At 34.5% G+C, this 14,193-nt stretch overlaps 1 protein-coding gene across 1 annotated transcript in view; it reads right to left on the bottom strand.

Moving 5' to 3' along the window:
• Positions 1-14,155, bottom strand: part of LOC108579496 (arylsulfatase B-like) — a 17,854-nt gene extending 3,699 nt beyond the window's left edge. Inside the window, exons 1-5 of the mRNA XM_017943043.1 lie at positions 14,128-14,155; positions 2,335-2,582; positions 1,380-1,610; positions 401-556; positions 60-324 (exon numbers count right to left, since the gene is read on the bottom strand). Of these exons, the coding sequence (XP_017798532.1) occupies positions 60-324; positions 401-556; positions 1,380-1,610; positions 2,335-2,571 (889 nt within the window). The 5' untranslated portion in view covers positions 2,572-2,582; positions 14,128-14,155. The remainder of the gene's footprint in view (positions 1-59; positions 325-400; positions 557-1,379; positions 1,611-2,334; positions 2,583-14,127) is intronic.
• Positions 14,156-14,193: the final 38 nt, after the last annotated feature.

Genomic DNA, 14,193 nt, shown 5'->3' with positions numbered 1-14,193 from the left:
CGATAAATTGCAACGTTATTTGATTAAAAAGTTAAAATTCAACAAACGAGGAATCACACCTGCTTGAATTCTTCTTTCCGGGTCAAGAATGTACGAGAATTTGGCGATTTCTTCGTATGGTGCACGCAGAAGCTGATTGTGATTTCCTTTGTGAGGCGCAAGGTGAGCCAAATATAGAAATATCGGGTGATTAGTGTCGTGCTCGTTAATTAGTCGTACCGCTTCGTTCGTGAAAAGATCCGTCGAGTATTTTCCCACAGTATCCCATGCAACTGTGAGGTTTCTTCTCATGTCGAAGCCTTCGAAATCGCTGAATTGCGGATCCTGAGAAAAAAATAGTAGTCTCATGAAACTTCTTTGCTCGTATTAAATATACTTTAATGACATGTACAATACTTACTGGTTCTTGTGTGATATGCGTGTAATAATCTTGAAGGCCATTCCAGTAACCAAAATGCGAGTCAAATCCACGATAGGTCGGAGTGTATTCCTTCCTGAAGTATCCCAGGTGCCATTTCCCCACACCGTGTGTTTTGTAGCCCAGTTCTTTTAAATACTGTAACCAAATACTCTGACTGTATTCTATTGAAATTTAATTTAATTTATATAATATTTGCTTTTAAAATATTTAAAAAAATATTTTGTTTTTAAGATGTTAACGAAAATATATCACGAGTATCGGAGAACAATACGTTCAAAAGATATTTTTTAAGAAGAAAAAAAATTACTTATTATATGTATACAGCAATATATGATCTTAGGATAAATGATCACAATTAATAATAATTTCTCGTTAAAACTGAACTCCACTCTCTCTTCCTTTAATAAACACAGGTAATCTGCGTGAAATGAAAGTTAAATAGAATTTGAACGCATGTTCATTCGTGTTCAAAGCACGTGTAGTAACATAATAAATCAAAAGAAGAATTTTTAGTGCGATTAATTCTAGGAACTTGTTCCATCGATTTCAGTGTAGAAGTTTATTCTAGAATTATTTACGAGAAATCTTAACACGGTACAATTCGCAAGCATTGTGATTAGACAAATTTATCAATTCGTCGTTTCTTGGTACGAGAAAATTTTTATACGTGATTTAAACGGTATCGAAGGGTGAATAAGACGAAAAACAAATTTTTTCGATGCAAAATAAGTAATGACAAAAAATGAAGATTATTAAGCATGTTTAAATGCACGTACATTTAAATAAAACAAATTTTCTCCCATCCCAATTTCACCCTTTGAAATCATTTAAATTACTTGTAAAACTTTTCTCGTACCGTCGCAGATAGAGAAGATAATTAGGCGACCTGTTTTACCCTGTATAATTCGAACGGTAAAGAATATTCACGTGCTATAATCCGTTTATTACAGAAACCTACCTCAGGTAGCAGTTTTTCGCTTAGAGGAAGCCCTCGCGGTTCGGCTGGGAAAAGAACAGAGTGTTGCATGCCCAGATGAATTGGATTTTTTCCGGTCATTAAAGCGGATCTGCTTGGCGTGCACAACGCGGGAACGTAGTGACTATTTAAAATGACACCGTTATACGCAAGGGCGTCGATGTTCGGTGTGGGGATTTGATCCGATCCGTGAAAGCTCACATCATTCCATCCCTGTACACCGTTTTAAATAATTATACTTCGACTGACCGATAAACACTTCCTTGTTAATTTTCATTTTTATTATCATAAATCGAGGATCGTTTCGATTATCATCATTTCATGTTTCTTTTCACTTTCCCTTCTAACGTATCTCATCTATTGTCCAAGAATGTGTATAAACAGGGCCGCATCTACCGCAAGGCGCAAGCTGGGGCCACACTTTAAAACCTTACCTCGCAAACGATAATATAGAAAACAGCTTAATCACAGTTGCAACATAAAATACATATTTTTAAATATTAGATTCGTAATGTATAAACAAGAGTTCGTTTTAAATGCAAATATAATATGTATACCAACGTTCAATAAACTTGAAAAAAATGTGTACGAATTTGATTAACTGAAATATACTCGTTCCTTTGAGATTTTCAAGGTCTTTGAGGCTTTCAAGGTCTCCAAAAATATAAACGCGAACCTGTGTATAAATAATAAAAAAGACTACGTAAATAATTAAAAAGGGAAATTTGAGTACACTTTTTGTAAAAAGGAGCAGTAATTGAAAGAAGATCAGAATACAAGGAATAAGAAGTTTATTGTCAATTTTGTGTAATCATCATTACAGTAATGATCACTGTTAAAGAATAAATTCTTGATCCCGTCGATTGTTATCAGCTGAGCTTTTCAGTGAAATTAAAGTTTTTTACGGGAGTTAGTATGTTATTATTACTTCACTTACCATATCATCGGCAAGGATCACAACGATATGAGGCTTCCGTTTGTTTTGCTGTCGATAACGATTCCCGTTGTCTTCGAAATTGACGTTCTCATCCTTCAATTTCGCCGGCGATGGAAAGTTTGTGTTCACTTTCGGCGCCGAGAACAAGGACGAGAAGAAGATCGCACCGACGCTCGTCACCATCAACTCGGTGAGGAGGAGCACAGAGAGAAGCTGTGCTACCAACGCCACGATCATATTGAAACCGACTGTAACGAACAAAATAACGATTGTATCGACTGTGAAGCATTAAAAAAAAACTGAATGTATTGGGTTCTTGCATATGAAACGTCGTTTTTTTTTAAATGAAACATTAGATAGGGTAAATTTGGATGAGATGCACCAACGGTAGGTAATTTAATTGTAATTAAAATATTCTTTTTCACCCAAATTTTTTGTAAATATTGTCCACCATTTATGAAACAGTCTAAAATTTTGAATGTATTAATTTTATTCTGGTACACTGAATAATCGTAGTAGTGGATTATCATAGTGGGCAACTGTTCCAGAATTACCCTATATTGTGTTTCTTTACCACTAGAACTACCAGCCCAGTCAAAATGACGCATTAGCGACTTTCCAAAAGTGAATTTTTATGTAAGTAAATCGTGATTGGAAAATTCGATTCATACCGATGCAAATAGAAGCATACATGTAGAATATAAATTCGGAAAGTTACAAGCGATAATACTTACCAGTATTGAACATTCACGTTTTTTCGAAAGATGCTAATGGGTCATTTTGACTCGGCAAATAGAAGCATACATGTAGAATATAAATTCGGAAAGTTACAAGCGATAATACTTACCAGTACTGAACATTCACGTTTTTTCGAAAGATGCTAATGGGTCATTTTGACTCAGTCGGTAATTCTAGTGTTAAAAAATGATATATTTAATCAAAATAACTTCTACACGATTCTACACACTTTTCCCAACGATTAACTAGTTTCGTTATACCAAATATGTAAGAATCACATGTTTTTCAATGCTACTTTTACAATGTCTTCGTTTCGGAATAATTTATTTGTTAAAAACATTGTTTAAGCGTTTGAAGAAATGGCAGTCTGCCGAGGAAAGGTCTAGCGAACAGGTAAGGATGTGGCAAAATTTCACATTCCTCACCGTGGATTGTTTTAAATAATTTTTCTTAAAACGTTATCAACCTAGGCCCTGTCTGACCTTTATTTTGGCTCGTTTCCAACGATAAGTCAGCAGTCTTGAATTTTGCACACCAAACGTTGAAATGTCCTAACATTTACCTAACCTTCTTCAAATGTTCAATTTACATTTTCGCCAGTTTTTCCAATTTTAAACTTGTGTAAAAAAATTACACGAATATCCTGATTATTCGTCGCGTCAGATAATTATGTCGAAACAATTGGATTATAAACTTTTTTGCTGCTCGATACACGTGTACTGCAGCAAGTTCCTTCTTTCTCACTATTTTGTATAATTCACATTTCATTTGCACCAATCTAATATTTCCATTTAACCAATCACTATTTAAATATCGAACATGCGAGTAGTTTTTCACAACAGTTGCATTTTAAAATAGAAAATAACGAATACCTGCGCAACGAACACCCGTTATACTCTCAATATCTCCTTATACGTCTTTGTAATAAAATTCAACAACTCAATTTTCTTCGCGCTATATAAAGAACTTCTGTCCAATGAATAAAACCATCAATAAAACATTGGAATTCCGCACACACAGGTACAGACGTATATTGAAAGAGAATGGACGATAATAAAAATCAATTTGTCTGACGATAATCCTACCGATTCGAGACGAAAATCCGATAAGATCCACATCGATTGGTAATCAAATAAAAAAGAAAAGCCCTTCTTACCAAGTCATATCCGGCAACGAAAAAGCTGATACACCACTGCGAAAGAAGCAACGTATCTCTTCCACCAAGTGAAATTCGAAAATAAATCCCGTACGAACAAGTAGCAAATATAATATTAGATGATTGCAAAAGTTCGTGCCCGATTTTCAAAGGTGGCGAGAACCTTATCGACTTCGGCACAGATCTTCTTTTTTTTTTTTTTATATATAGGGTTTTACGTCGCATCAACATCGAGGTCATTAGCGACGAGCTTTCAGAATGACTTTAGATTTTGTGGAAGAGGTTGGTTTCGTTAAGGAATTCAATAGTACCTCTTGCATACTTTTCAGACGTAAGGGCAGTATTCGAGTTGATTTGAAATTTGAGGCGTTGGGTAGAAAATTACAGATGTTTCTGTTAGCGTAATGTTACATTCCTATCGAAAGACACGCTTGTGTTTAATTTTCAAATAATTATTCATTTCGTTCCATTTCAGTTTCAAATGAAATCTGCTTTTGCACACGCCGATTGTGTTTTATTTTCAAATCGGGCACGAACTTTTGCAATCATCCAATACAAGCAAACGTAAGAGAAAAACGGAACAGAATATGGACCAAATCCAAAAGAACTAAAATCCACGACGTAGTACAAGATTTTCACCGACCAATACTTAATTACGATACGAACAGAAAAGAAAGGTCTTGTTTATTAACGCTAGGTTTACGGACATTTCTTATGTACCTATTTCTACGGACACGCGTTAAATTGACTATTTTCCTTAAAAAACAACGTATTATACACTATTAACTTATAAACGAAACTACGTGATATTGTGTATTTGTATAAAATTTATAATAAGCATAAACGGTAGGAGAGTTGTTTCTGTAGTTGTCCTTGTGAAATTCGAAATGCGTGAAAAGGAAGTTCCGATAAAAATACGCGATTTCCAGGATTCGTGCAACCCCCATTTTTCGGTATTGCAATTTTTCGTGTACTTTGTATTCTTCGATCGAGAATTGCACACGTAACGGTGCACCAAGTTGCAACAAATGTTCGTAGCCTTTGTGAAACCATCCGGACCAATTTTCACCGCCCAAAAACACTCGAAAATTCTGGGAGGAAGGAATCGTGAAACTGTGCGAAAGATGGCGGAAGATAGTGGAACAAAATGGCGTACTTACACGGTCGACTAAATCTATTTGCGTCCAAATGTCTGAACGTTGTCTTGGACGTTTCACTTGAAAAAGCGGTACGAACCTTCGTTCCAACCCGATATTCTTCGATCGAGAAAGAGAAAAGAGTAAGAAAATCTCTCTTACGCCGATGGAGAAGGGGAAGGGCGATCGTTGTGTATCCTATTATACGCGACAAGCTGTCCATTTTTTCCGTTTACGTCCGGGGAGCATCTTTCCGTTGAAATAAACGAGATCAGCTACTTACGTCCGGCTGGTCTTTGGCAACGCGAGAACCGACTGACTGGGAAACTCGAGACGTGTTGGTTTATTACCACTTTAGATTTTCCGTACGGGGAGCGGCGAGGAGCAAAGGGAGGATCTGGAGCATAACGAAAGTGCTGTTCTGGGGGAGGAAAATGGCGGTGGCCGAGCGCAACAACTTCGAACAGGCCGTTGGTGTATACGCGTGGAAATTATAACTTTTCTTTCTGCTTACGTGCGCACGATTTTTGTCTTCGATCCCGAGGAATTTCTGTTGGACGATTGTCGCGATATAAATGTACTCGCGAAAACGTGAACGTTTTCTTTTTGCAATGATAAACAGCGACGAGGGAATGTCGAGTGTAACTCGTTCGATATGATACGATTTATTGTGAAGATATAGAATGATAATGTTGGTTTACATGAGAAAGTCAACGGGAGTCGCTTCTGTGTTAATTAGTTTGCAACGTGTTCTATGTTTAATTGCTAATGATCATGCAACCTGCAGCCGCCCATTGACGAATAGAAAAAGACGAGATTGTAGTATGCAAAGTTCCGATTATTAAAAACAGTTAGCGGTAAGTGGGGAATTTAAATGTCTGCGATCCCTGTGGTAGATAGAAGTGGCTTTCTTTATCCGTGTGTAGAATCGAGCAGTGTTTATCGGTGGATTTATCTAATTGAACATGCTGCATCCGTATTAGAATGATGATTATATTTGAAGATAGTACAAATGATATGAAATAAGATGGTACAGAAACTGTAGGCAAAGATTGTAAGTGGAAATTGAGAGGAGTTAGAAGTTGTTTTTTATCAACGTGCAGAATTGAGCAGTGAATTTATCTAATTTATCTAATTGAACATCGGTATCAAATGATAATATACCTACTGAAGATAACAATTTCTTGCGGAGATTTTCAGATCGAATAATGATTTTATACAAAGATTAATCGTAGAGTGTAAAGTTTAAATGATTAAAAACATTTAACGGCAAGTGAAAATTGAAAAGAGTTAGAAATTGTTTTTTATTGCAGAATTGAACAGTGTTTATCGGTGAATTTATCTAACTGAAGATTCTGCTGTACTAAATGTATTTGATAATTCCATGAAGCATAAAATAGAGAAAATTCATGAAATTATATATTTTTTATACTGTTGCATTAAAAAATTACTTAGCTAAATTCTTGTAAGCGTTTGAATTACATTATTGCAACGATTTACTTTAGAGTATGGAGTTAATCACACTGACTACTGAAAGAAATTATTTATTATTCAGCCATTTAGTGAATTCAAACAGTGGAGTTAACCACTTTGGCCTGATATACTAAATGATATACTAAAGGCAACAATTGTTCATGGACATTTTTGGATCGAATTAATTGTACACAAAGATTGACACGTGAACGACGGTGTTTAACAAGAAAGGTACTTTCGTGAAATGTAAAAATTTCTAGAACACCATACGCGTGTGTTCCTGGTATTTCTTAAAAAACTAAATAAATTGCTTCTCTCATACATTCTTAATTTTTTCACACTGAAAAATAAACAATTTCTGCTCTTCTTCGTTTCATTAATCTTCACGTTGTCCTTATTTCCATCTAGAATTACGTTATGCAATAATTATTCTCTTTATTGTCTGCGATTTTCAATTGTCACAGGGATCGCATTGGGAATTTCCATTTAAAACTGCTTGTCGATGTTTTTCATAGACTCTTGTAGCGTTAGGAATGAGGCGAAATCGAAGAAATCTCTCGTGTCTCGTTGAAAAATTGATTGTAAATAGAGCGGCTGATTTAAAGGAAACGACGCGATGTTCGAAGAAAAGTTTCAACGCACATTCTTTCCGCGAAGATATCCTTTTTCCAGAAAAAAAAAAAAAAGAAAGTAGTAAGCGTGATGTAGTTGCTCGACACGATCCGAACGCACGCCAATAGCAATTTTTAATCGTTGCTGGAGAAATTTCGACGTTCGTTTATTATGTAACTATATTCTATTACTATGTCTGCACTTTTCTTATCCTTTTTACAGTTTTATTGCCAGCTACAGATGTTCGCTAATACCGTGCAACGAAGATACATAAAAGAAATGAAAGAAAGAAGTTTTGCACAGTAGAAGTTGAGTTAAACCTGCGATATGTTCACTCGTGTTGGAAATTTCAACGTGAAAATATCTAAATTGAAGTACAAGATTCGTATTTTATATTTGAATAAAAATACAACGGTGAGAAAAATTGAGTTGAAATCTTAAAACAGGACGATTTTTATTTTACCGACTGAGTTTTCTATTTGAATTTTTATCCAATGAGTAATCTTCTGGTGTAAAGTAGATAGAAAATTCTTTTCTGTGAAATCTCGCTTATCAAAATAAATTATTTTATAATATTTTATTGTAATATGTAACATTACATTTTATTCCATAAATTCGTCATGTCGTCAATTTTATTTCCCCCGCGAATTCTTAGAACCAGGAAACAGGGACAGCCAGTCTTTTTACACAACGCCACGAATTCCTCCAGAATTATTGTATCGCTGAAATAATTCACAATTATTGTACGGAACAGGGGCGCAGTTTGCCGAATACGATTTGAATAATTAGATGGAAGCGTAAATAAAGCCGGTGCCGGCCGGTGCAATTAAATTTCCAATCGGCGTGATGTCGAGATTGTCATAAACGCGTTGTTCCGAAAATCGGTTCGCTAATTGCCGTTAATTTCCTCGATTCGTTCCGATTGTCACGTCTCTCCGTTAATTCCACGCGGCCTTCTATTATTCTCTTGGTACGGGTTTCTCGGTGCATACAAGACTATACACAGAACGTCTGGTTTAAGTGTATGCAGTTAATACTATCGCCAGCTTTCAGGGTGAATTAATTGCAATTTTATTATCGCAAATAGAGTTGTACGTAGATACCTTTAGGTAGATATTATTAGGTCGGTACAAATGAAATGTCGCTTTCTCAACAGATAAAATTGCCCGGTTGATAAGGTAGTGAGATATTGAGAACGTAACGGGTGTTACGTTGCGAAAATATTCATTATTTTGTATTCGAAAGGAATAATTAGTTCTTTTCAACATCGGTTCATTTTTAAGCAGTGATCAATTAAATCGAAATATCAATCTCGTAATTTCCTCCTTTGCACACTTTTATCTTAACCTCTTCAGGGACGATTTTTTTGAAGTTAGAAAATATTGATCTAATTTTTTACGTAGTTACACATTTATATTCACGTTAAATCGATAGTAATAAAACTACTTTCCTTGGGAGATTTTTCAAGATTTTTCGGGAGATTGTGTTTTTCATATTTTCGGAAAATCTGAAGGTACACATATGTGTCGGTGTCCCCGAAGAGGTTAGGTTAGTAGAACAAATTTTAAACAGTCAAAACAAGAAATTTCGCGACCGTGGTTAAATATTCGCTAAAATCTGGCAAAGCGAAAGGGTTCAAATCTTCCCAATTTTTCAGAGTTTAATTTCCGAGCGTTAAACAGCGAGAATCGACGTACCGAAAAATAAAAGTTCTCTTAATTAGTGCGACAGATCCATTGCACGAGTAACATTGTAAATTAACCAGCGATTATATTTGATTAATAAACGTTGTTAAAATCACTACCGTATCTATAAACCGCTTATGCGTGATTTATGCCGTCGAATAATCTCTACGTATACGTATCTTTCGTGTTAATTTTAACAAAATATACGCGCGATAAATGCACGACCGAACATTTTTCCTTTGTATATTACGTTCGTTTTGCGCCGAGAGATTTCATTTGAAAAATCTGTTCTTCGTGCAAATCGAGGGGTGAATGTATTTTAATTACGTAACAATAGAGCATTTTGCTGGAATCGGTGATACATATTCAAGAAAAATGTTCGAATTGGACGCGTTAAATCTTAGGCGCTCCACTTCGGCGAACGTGTACGGTTTCTTTCTCGTTAATTAGCCAATTGTTTAACGTGTACTCACTCGAAAGGAAAAACGCAGCGAAACACTGTTTTCATTGTGAATAAATTGACCGAAATCGAGGCATGTAGAGCTGGACGTGAGTTACTGATACATAATATGTATGTAGAAAAGATTAAGTAGTAAATATACCGTTTAAAATAATTGGATCGAACACTCGAGCGAATTCGTTTGCTTTCTAGAAACTGTTTATACTGTAGAAATTTGATTTATTCATTACGAATTACGGTATTTAGCTTCGATATTTGGTTCTTGTTTTTGTTCCACGTGTTCTAATTATCTGGTTTTAGTAGTGTGTAGTTTAGTGTAATTGTTAGATGTTCGTACAAGTAGTTCACTGTTTTTCGTCGAATTTAATCATCTTTACTGTTAGCAAACGGTGAAATGATACATTTACTGATACAAATCTTATCACTTTCAACCTTCTTTTTTCCATTTTTTGAATAATTATTTTCATTTATATGAAAATATATAATTTCATATAAGAATGTTTTCTGTTGACTGATATACAATTTAAAAAATTGTATTCTTCTATTGATAAATTTTCAATAATTTGGAGATCATAAAAGAATGTACCTAAATATTTCTTGTTACCAAACAAAAAATTTTAACGAGTGCAGTCTTAGCGTAACCTTATACAGATCTCCGGCCGGCAGCATATCGGTGAAATCGGATATTGCGGGTTAAACGGAAAGGAAGACAAAACAGGTTTGACGCTTAACGTGTTAAAGGTTCGATGGAAACAGCGATCTAAATTATAAAATTCAACGCGAACATATCGGGCGACGTAATAAAAGGACGAAGAAAATTTTCACGTTTTGTTTCTTACGAACGACGAAGTCTTGTGGACAGTGGCGATTTGCAAGGTGGTTTGCACGGGACATTAAGTGTACAAAAGCACGGCATACATCAAATCGTTTGCCGAGCAAGCATGGAGGTGCGTTTTTTGCATTATGCTGCTGGAAAAATCGTATACTGATGAAGGAGTAGATGAGCTCGGCTCGCATTCTAGCTAACGACTTTCTTAATTCGGTAATTAGTTACCAGGTCGCCCTTAAACTTCGTATTCGTGCTGCACAGTCAGACGATCGTGTTCCTTATTGCTAAATAGCTTTTACACGCGAACGAGGTGTACCACGCATGAAAACGCGCAAGATAAGATAAGGTGCGAGATGCGTGGTCGATGTTGTAAATGGCGAAAAGAGAGAAAAATGAAAAGACGAAGAAAATGAAAGAGATGAAAAATAATTAGATGGAAATTAAATGAAATGTATGCATATTGAAGAGCGTGCGTGGTTACAATAATTTTTCTCAAGTGTATCCTGGAGTGAAGGCCGGCGTTAATAGTCTCGTAAAAAAAGGAACGATGAGAGATAAAAATAGTTACACCGAGGACTTTCTTATTTTGCTCTTGCAAATTGTATTATAATATTCGTGATCTGATAAAGTTCTAATCACGTGTTATGCAGCTATTATAAATCACATTAATGCCAAAGTCATTAATAGTGCATAAATATAATGTTGTTTCTCACATCGTTATGAATAACTAAAAGGCATACTTTGAATAAAAATTACCGGTTTAAGGTGATGGTGTACGGTATCTGTAGAATATACATATGTATGTAATGCTAAAATTTTATTTTTCTAAGTTTTTTCTATAGTACACGTACGATTTAATAATACCTATAGAGAGTTTATTTAATACTTCACTAGAAACAAATTCTTAAAAAGTGTCCAATTTTAGGGCTGATAATTTACAGAATTAATCCTCTTGGTGGAATTAATAGATTCTAACGATAAGACGCTTTTACTACGTAGTGGGATTTTTGCATGTTTAAATTTCCCGCGTTATATTAGAATATGTATAACAATATACAATTAAGTAGCAATTGATATACAAAATGAATATATAATTTTTTGTAATTCCAAAATTTAATTCTTCGTTAGATTTCATTTTATCTACTTTAATATTATTTTGATTTTTCATATTGATTTTTGCATGTTTAAATTTCCCGCGCTATCTTAGAATACGTACAACAATATACAATTAAGTAGTAATTGATATACAAAATGAATATATAACTGTTTATAATTCCAAAATTTAATTCTCCAATAGATTTTGTTTTATCTACTTTAATATTATTCTTAATACTTCACTAATTCAAAAGTTGGTAATTTTACGAGAGGTTAAACCAGGAAATTACTGCAGTAACATTTTTATCGAACCCTATTTTACTTACGAATTTTCGGTATTTAAGGTACGTGAAAAATAATAAGAATTATATTTAAGATGTTTGCTGCCACGGACGCAGCGTATGCGGTTTCTTGTGCAGTCGCTGTGCAATTGACACTACTACCACGAATTCTCTGTTGAACACGGAGGCGGCATGTGTGCGTGCGTTCCTGATTGAGACTACGAATCGATGGCACATAGCATTCCCCTTTTTGAATTTCGAGTGGCAGTAAACATATTAAGCAGTACTTACTTGCAAAGGTTGTGCACTGATCTTCATTAGCAGACGTTCACTTGAATAAACTCGTTTCATGCTTAATTCACGCATTCCACTTTTTTTCGTACACTCTACGTGATTTTCTTTTTTGTTCATTCCTAGTGTTCTCTTTCTAAGTCGCACAATTTTATATCCAACATGTATGATCACTTTATGTACAATGTATTTATATTAGATCACAATTTTTACTTAAAAACGAGGTTATGTCATAGGCACGACGCAATCCTGTACTTTTACTTCAGCGAAAGGTAGAAAATAATTTCTTACGAGCGTGAAATGAAAAGAGAATACACTGTTTCGTTGGACAGTAATTTATTTCAAACGAGTGCAACATCGAAAATCACTGTTCCCGTCGAAAGCGTTGCTTTCTACGAATTAGTTTGTGTTCCGCAATTTCGTGGCGGTAATTAAGCAGATTTCGCGTCGAGCTCTTAACGAATAGAATTCTATTCTTTATTAAATGTTGGTGTATCATTATTTAATTTATTTTTTATTATAAATCTCACAAACTACGTATAAATTGGAATCGCATTAACACAGCCAATTTCACTTGGTATGCGATAATCGATTGTTTTCGACCATCTTGTTCGATCGATATGTCTGTTGCGATAATTTGGCGACGCCAACGTATCGCAACGGTCGGAATATTTCGTGTGCGGTATGTGTCTCAAGTTTCGTTAATAAAAGTGGTGAAAAGGAACTAACAAAAGTGAAATAGAATATCCGTATTATTGTTAACGATAATTATTTTAAAGTAAAGTGTGAAATTAATTGTTAGTGAAGACGTGTTACTTCGTGTTACGACAAAGTTTACGAAAGCTTGTATCGCCCACGGTATACCAAGTAAGTACCAATTTATTATATAAGTATTACGATAATAGCATATGTAATAATGATGAATGGTTGCTTTGTTTTCTTAATTAATTGTTGTTTCAAAATAAACAGTTTCCTTTTCTTTTTTTTTTTTTACGAAAAATTAAACATTGCTCGTATTGTACGATGCATCGTGTTTGTAATGCAATTTAAGTACTATAACTATTTTGCAAGTAATCAGATATGGAACAATGATTAAGGAAGTAGGCAAATAATTACGTTACAGCTAAAAACGAGTGAAAGCAATACATAGTACTTTCTTCGTATAATTTCGTCGGCGATGTTTTACGTGTAAGCGCATGCGCACACTTTGCCGCCATGTCGAGATAATTAAAAATGGTAGTAATACACTGAGGATTTAATATCTTTAATGCATATTTTATTTATGCGCCTGATATTGAAGCACTACATACATTTCTTTACCGTCATGTAGAAACTACTGCTGTGCAAATTATATACGTTAATTCAATACATCGTCAAGTATCGAGATATGAAGTAATTACGTAATACATATCAAACAAAATAACACAACCAAACAAACAACTTAATTTGTTTTTTACTAAATATTGTTAAATATTGCATTAGATTCGTCACCAACAAAATATGGTGGTGTCTAATTTAATTATCGAGAATATTTAACTTTTACAAAGTAACTCTTTCTCAAAACATTGGTTGTCTCATTTAAGTGTGCAATCCTTTTTATGATTAATCATTCTTTACCCCTTAAATCACATTACAAACATTAGAATATAAATGGCAGCACATTTCAAAAATACTTTTCAACAATATATGGGATATTCTTATATGGGGTGTTCATATTATCATGAATCAGCTTTTCTGCAAATGACAAGTATAGAAAAACAAGTTACAGTTTTAATTGTCTAAAATTATAAATAACACTTTTCTTATTCTGTTCAACTTTTTTGGCACAAAAAATATTACACACATATGTTCAAATCCTATATTGAATACTAACCACTACACAAAAAACTCATCACGCACATATTTTATCAGTTGCAGGTAGAAACCAAATGCATACAGAATTAATTATCTCGACAAGATAACAATCAAATTTTACGTGGATGAATAGGTCAGTAAATCACAGTGCACACAATTACGGAAATATGAACAAGGGCTCACCTTAGAGCACAATGCTGCACACTTTCTCATCCACCAGTCTGAAGGAGACTGCGATTCGTCTAATTC

This window comes from Habropoda laboriosa, unplaced genomic scaffold, assembly GCF_001263275.1.
Source record: "Habropoda laboriosa isolate 0110345459 unplaced genomic scaffold, ASM126327v1 scaffold14, whole genome shotgun sequence".
In the NCBI taxonomy this organism is placed as follows: Eukaryota; Metazoa; Arthropoda; class Insecta; order Hymenoptera; family Apidae; genus Habropoda; species Habropoda laboriosa.
The sequence above is the reverse complement of the archived record's forward strand: the minus strand, read 5'-3'. Positions and strand labels throughout refer to the sequence as shown.